Source organism: Nerophis lumbriciformis, linkage group LG18 (genome assembly GCF_033978685.3).
Source record: "Nerophis lumbriciformis linkage group LG18, RoL_Nlum_v2.1, whole genome shotgun sequence".
Lineage (NCBI taxonomy): Eukaryota > Metazoa > Chordata > Actinopteri > Syngnathiformes > Syngnathidae > Nerophis > Nerophis lumbriciformis.
This window is the reverse complement of record NC_084565.2, coordinates 24,170,001-24,176,349: the sequence shown is the minus strand read 5'-3', so window position 1 is coordinate 24,176,349 and position 6,349 is coordinate 24,170,001. Positions and strand designations below refer to the sequence as shown.

Sequence of the window (6,349 nt, the reverse complement as noted above, 5' to 3'; positions counted from 1 at the left end):
AGTGTAAAAAACCCCAACAACATTATGATGTGTACAATTTCAGAATGTGCTTGTTCTATTTTTAAACAAAGAAAACAATCTGAATACGTCTTTATTTTTAAGTTATCGTGCTGTGAAGTTACCAGTCCGGCCCACTTGGGAGTAGATTTTTCTCCATGTGGCCCCCACATCTAAAATGAATTTGACACCCCTGATATACAGTAAGACACTAAAACATTAAAAAATAACATAAAAAAACATTGAAACAACAACGTTTTATGGTAAAAAACAAAACAAAAAAACAACAACAACTGGCAGCTCTGTTGCATGAATTTTACCACTAAAAACAGTGGTATGGTTTTTCCATTTATTTTATTTTTTTATATGCTGTAAAAAAAAAATTCTTTTACTGTAAAATTCCGGTGACTGAGCTGCCAGTTTTTAATGTAAAATTAAAATATTTTTTTTGCAGCTTAAGTAAAAAAATATATTGTTAATGTATATGTATACATATGTGTATATGTATATATATATTCATATATTACTCATTGTTAAATGCGGCCCTCTGAGGGCAACCATTACTGCGATGTGGCCCTCAATGAAAACGAGTCGGACACCCCTGATATAGACAAATCAAATCATATAGCAAATTAAACATGTAAAGCGGAAGAAATTAGGAGGTATTATGAGTGGTTAATAATTCTAAGGTGCATAGAATTGTATTGAGTGCAAACTGCGTTATTCCAATAAGTATTACACCGCACGTCCTAACCGTATAGAAACATTCCATTTTAATTATGTTCAAAGCTAAACAAGACATAAAAGTCCGTAAAAAAAAAGTTCTAAAAGGGCATGATATAGATTTATATATGTTGTACTTGTTTTGTTTCATATTTCTCAATAAACTTCACTCATAAATTAAAAAAAATTAATTAATTAAAACGAAATGTTATTTTTGCATTTTGACCATTTTGATCAAATGGCAGAGTTTTAAATTAGTAAAAAAAACAAAAAAACTAATGCACATGTTATACTAATCATTTGGTCAAAAGGCATTCAACGGGATAAAAAAAATGTATAGTTAAATAACTGCAGTGAGAATGTTTTACATTTCACATGAAAACACTCTCATAGGAAAAATAATGAATAATGGAAGAACACAACAATAATTAAGGCCAAAAAACTTTTTTTTTTAATTACTGAAAGGACAAAAAAGTCAACTTTTGTCCCCTGAAGGTTAAACTAAGCTAAGTTTGCAAACGTGTTAATTTTGAAGCCAAAAGGCGCGTTCAATTAGACGTTGAAGTCATAATTAGTTACACTTTCTACCGCTAGATGGCAGCAGAGTCCAGATTTCAAGGCCTCTTTATTTGCAGGTATTATTCGGTGTCTATTCGCTCTCTGATTATTTACATAGTAATTCACAAAGATAATACTCGTTTATGATTGTGAAAGATACGTATTAAAACGAAATATTTGTATTATTGTGGTTTGCTGTTTCTAACCATTTGAACATTAGATTTCTTCAACCGACAGAGGGCGCTAAACATCAATCAACATGCATAAAAGTCTCAACTCTTTGTGGTCAATGCAATAGCAATACAACCTGAAAGTTGTGATTCAATTCCAATTTTAGCACATTTAAAACAACTGCAGTGGGCCAAAAAGCTGCACAGTCATAAAAACCAATCAACAATTGTCCAAAACAGTGTCATTTTATCACAGCTGGGTGAATAAAAATCAAAAAAGCATTCAATGAAGAAAAAAAACAATAACAACTTCCACGGGCATTGTCAAAAATAAAAATTAAAAAAAACTTGCATTTGCAAGGTCAACAATATGATATGAAATATAATAAGATGAATACAAACAATTCTCAGCTTAATGTTGCGAGATACATATCAGGTAATGTTTATAGTCATTTAATTATCTCTTACTTCACACTTTGTTTTTAGGTGAAATTCTGCAGGATACATTTGTTGTTGTTGTTGTTGTTGTTGTTTTTTTAATTCATGTATTTATTTGACAGGGACAGTACAATTTAATATCGCTACCCATAGGCAACCAATGTCAAAGTACATAAGACTTCTAGTCACAGGCTAATTAATTAAAAGTGTAAAATTGAGCATACACACAGTTTTCCTACAAGTCATTTAAACTAAATAGTTATTAATCTCAAGGTGATTGTGGATTTAACATGCAATAACAATCTCACTTACAAAATTTAGTTATTAAAGCTACAGTTTCTTTAACAGAGAGAATAAAACATTGTACCATGTATACAATACACATGCATGTTAATGAGGATAAGCCTCTAGGTGGCGCTTGTTACTTAAACTTGGCCAATTTCACACACACACACACACACACACACACACACACACACACACACACACACACACACACACACACACACACACACACACACACACACACACACACACACACACACACACGCACACACACACACGCACACAATCCAATCGAGCATATATATTAATAATTCAATATTGTGTGTGAGTAATTGTCACTGTGGTGGCTTTATTATAGATTAAAAAAAAAAAAAAAAAAAAAAAAAGAGTGATCAGGGAACTAATTACTTGTTATTATTAATAATGAAAAAATGAAACATTAAAAAGCTACATCAATAATATGACGATATCACACTGCATACCATTCCCATGTTAATTATTAAAAAATATAATATTATAGGCTGCCCAACATACAATATAAAGATCACTTTTTCCACGCAGTTCGTTTTTAAGTAATTCTTTGCACGTGTTTTTTTTTTTTAGTATTATATACACATTTCACATTATATTCGAGATAGCTAAACAAATGAAATACGTATTGTTATTATTTTGATTAGTAATAATAATGATGCTAATTACATATACTGTATTATTGTACATGGTAATTGTTATGTATTGTATATATTATATAAAAATATAATATAATATATCAGTATATATTATAATTATAATATGTAAATATTACATATATGTTATATTTGATATTGCTACTATGGTGCATTTTTGGGTCTACTTTATACCTGCATTATCCTTTTCATCCTTGCCCTTTCCATCCTTTCTAACTGAACTACTGTGTGGAACACTTTCCCTTGTGGATCAATAAAGTTTGTCCAATAATATACATAATTATATGTATGAATGTATGTATTGATGTATGTATGTATGTATGTATGTAAAACGCTGTGTCTTGATGTCCAACACAAATTTCTCCTCGGAGACAATAAACCTAATAATTATAATAATAATAATAATAATAATAATAATAATAATTATTATTATTATTATCATTATTATACTACAGACTATACTATCATACCACAAATATTAACAATACGATACTACTGGTACAAACGATACATTATTCGAATCAAAATGCATTAATTTGACCTATTGCTAATTACAATAGGGGAAACTGGGAAATTCTGCTGTGAAAGTCACCTGCGTGGACCACATGACCACGCACGTGCATGCATGGCAGGCCAAATTGTGATAAACACTACAAATATTTTGTTTTTAAAATGCAAAAAGAAGTGTGCACACTGAGAAGATAATAATAATAATGATAATAATAACAACATATTTTATTTTTATTGCACTTAACATTTGAATAACACATATATCCAGTTTAATAACATTATTATTACATTTGTGAGAAAAAGTCCGTTATTAGTAAAATAAAATTAAAAATAAATAAAATGTATTTAATGATGAAAGACATTTTTTTTTTATTGAGCATACATTTATAATTCACTCAACAGTCAATGCACTTTCAACAAGGAAAGAAACCAAATACAGATAGAGTATTAAATATTAATAAATAATAATAATAGACAAATATATAAAAAAAAACAAAAAACGATCACTTAAATGTTTTTAACAAATATATAAATTTAATGGCTTTTGTATTCTTAATCATTCTGCAAGATTTGATTATGCTTTTGCATAAGTTGGACCTGTTTCCTGTTGAGCGCGACTCTCAGATCACGTGACCTCGGTGCGCGCCTATATATAACTCCAGCAAGCAGAGGCGGCTTGTGCGTCTCTCTGGCTGGATTCCGAACCCCCCAAAATACCATTCGGTTACCTTCGGAAGAGATCGTCGATCAGGGCGGAGACGCAGTAAGATCGATGACTTTGTGATGGACTCCAGAACTTAGGAGGACCTCGCCTGAAGACGCAGGTCAAACTTCCTTTTTTTTTTGTCCCTCTCTTTAAGTTTACATTCTAGAAGCATGTGTGCGTCGAGTGCGCGGAGACAAAGGTGCGAAGTTCCGTAAAAAAAAAAAAAAAAAAAAAAAAGGAGAAGAGGAGAACCGGTCTTTTAAGGATGACTTTAGGGACGGACATGTCCGACAGCTCTGCATTGTCCGAGGATGTGGACATCGACGTGGTCGGCGGGGACGTGTCCGTGGGGAAGGACGGGAAGTACACCCAGTTCGACTCCGATGAGAGTTACTCGCGGAGCGCCGTGGAGGGAGCGTCGTCGCCGGGGCTCGGCGGCACCGAGTGCCCGGCGGAGCAGATGGATCTCACCGGGGAGAAAGCGAGGAAGGGCGCGCTGGTGAAGCCTCCGTACTCCTACATCGCCCTCATCACCATGGCCGTCCTGCAGAGCCCCAAGAAGCGGCTCACGCTCAGCGAGATATGCGAGTTCATCAGCAACAGGTTCCCGTATTACCGGGAGAAGTTCCCGGCCTGGCAGAACTCCATCCGGCACAATTTGTCCCTTAACGACTGCTTCGTGAAAATCCCGCGAGAGCCCGGGAACCCCGGGAAGGGCAACTATTGGACCCTAGACCCGGATTCCGCAGATATGTTCGACAACGGGAGCTTCCTCCGCCGGAGGAAGCGCTTCAAGAGGAACCAGAGCAGTGAGATCCTCCGGGACGCTGGAGGCTTCCTCCCCGGGTTTGGATACAACCCGTACGGGTACAGCTACGGACTCCAGCTGCAGAACTTCCACGCCGCCGTCCACAACCCGTACCACCCCCACCACACCGGTAACTCCTTCCCGTTCCCGTGCACCTTGCCCTCGCCCATCTTCCCCGCGGCGCCCGCTCCTCCATTGCCGGACTTGAGGAAGCCCTTTTACCCGCCCGTGCCGCCTCTCAAGGCGGACTCCAGCGCGCCGAGCCGGTCCTCGTTCTCCATCGATAACATCATCGGAGCGAGCAACTCCACCGGCTCGTCCTACAGCGCGCAGCCGGGCGGCCCTGCGCACATCCTGGCTATGATCGGCCCGGCGCTGCAGGCCTCCGCTTCCAACCACCTGAGCTTGACACAAGACTTACTACCCGGGCCACATCCGCAGACTTTCCCCAACAAAAACCTCAACACTTGTCCCTTCTAAAAAAAACAAAAAAAAAACAAAAAAAACAAAAACATATTTTTTATGACAATATGGTGTCTATGTGAAGGTAGGCTGCATTATTGGTTAAAAAAAATAAAAAATTGGATTGAACATATTTTTATGACAATATGGTGTCTATGTGAAGGTAGGCTACATTATTGGTTAAAAAAAATAAAAAATTGGATTGAACATATTTGTATGGCAATATGGTGTCTATGTGAAGGTAGGCTGCATTATTGGTAAAAAAAAATAAAAAAATAAAAAATTTAAATTGGATTGAACATATTTTTTATGACAATATGGTGTCTTCTATGTGAAGGTAGGCTGCATTATTGGTAAAAAAAAAAAAAAAAAAAGAATAAAAATAAAAATTGGATTGAACATATTTTTTATGACAACATGTTGTCTATGTGAAGATAGGCTGCATTATTGGTTAACATAAAAATAAAAAATAAAGAAAATTGGATTGAACATATTTTTTATGACAGTATGGTGTCTATGTGAAGGTAGGCTGCATGATTGGCAAAAAATAAATAAAAATAAAAATTGGACTGAACATATTTTTTATGACATTATGTGGTCTATGAGAAGATAAGCTGCATTATTGGTTAAAATAAAAATAAAAAAAATAAAAAATTGGACTGAACATATTTTTTATGACAATATGGTGTCTATGTGAAGGTAGGCAGCATTATTGGTAAACAAAAAAAATTGGATTGAACATATTTTTAAGACAATATGGTGTCTATGTGAATAGGCAGAAATATTGTTAAAAATAAATAAAAAATAAAATCGGACTGAGCATATTTTTATGACAATATGGTGTCTATGTGAAGGTAGGCTGCATTATTGTTAAAAATAAATAAAAATCGGATTAAACATATTTTTATGACAATATGGTGTCTGTGTATAGACACCATATTAACAATGGTTAATATGGTGCATTATTGTTAAAATAAAAAAATAAAATAAAAATAAAAATAAAAAG

The 6,349-nt window shown here is 34.9% G+C and overlaps 1 protein-coding gene across 1 annotated transcript in view; it reads left to right on the top strand.

Annotated features, from left to right (window-relative positions):
- Nucleotides 1-4,060: 4,060 nt before the first annotated feature.
- The window catches only part of foxd2 (forkhead box D2), a 2,726-nt gene continuing 437 nt past the window's right edge, over nucleotides 4,061-6,349 (top strand). Inside the window, exon 1 of the mRNA XM_061977876.2 lies at nucleotides 4,061-6,349. This exon is cut by the window's right edge and continues 437 nt beyond it. Coding sequence (XP_061833860.1) covers nucleotides 4,339-5,361 — 1,023 coding nt within the window. The 5' untranslated portion in view covers nucleotides 4,061-4,338 and the 3' untranslated portion in view covers nucleotides 5,362-6,349.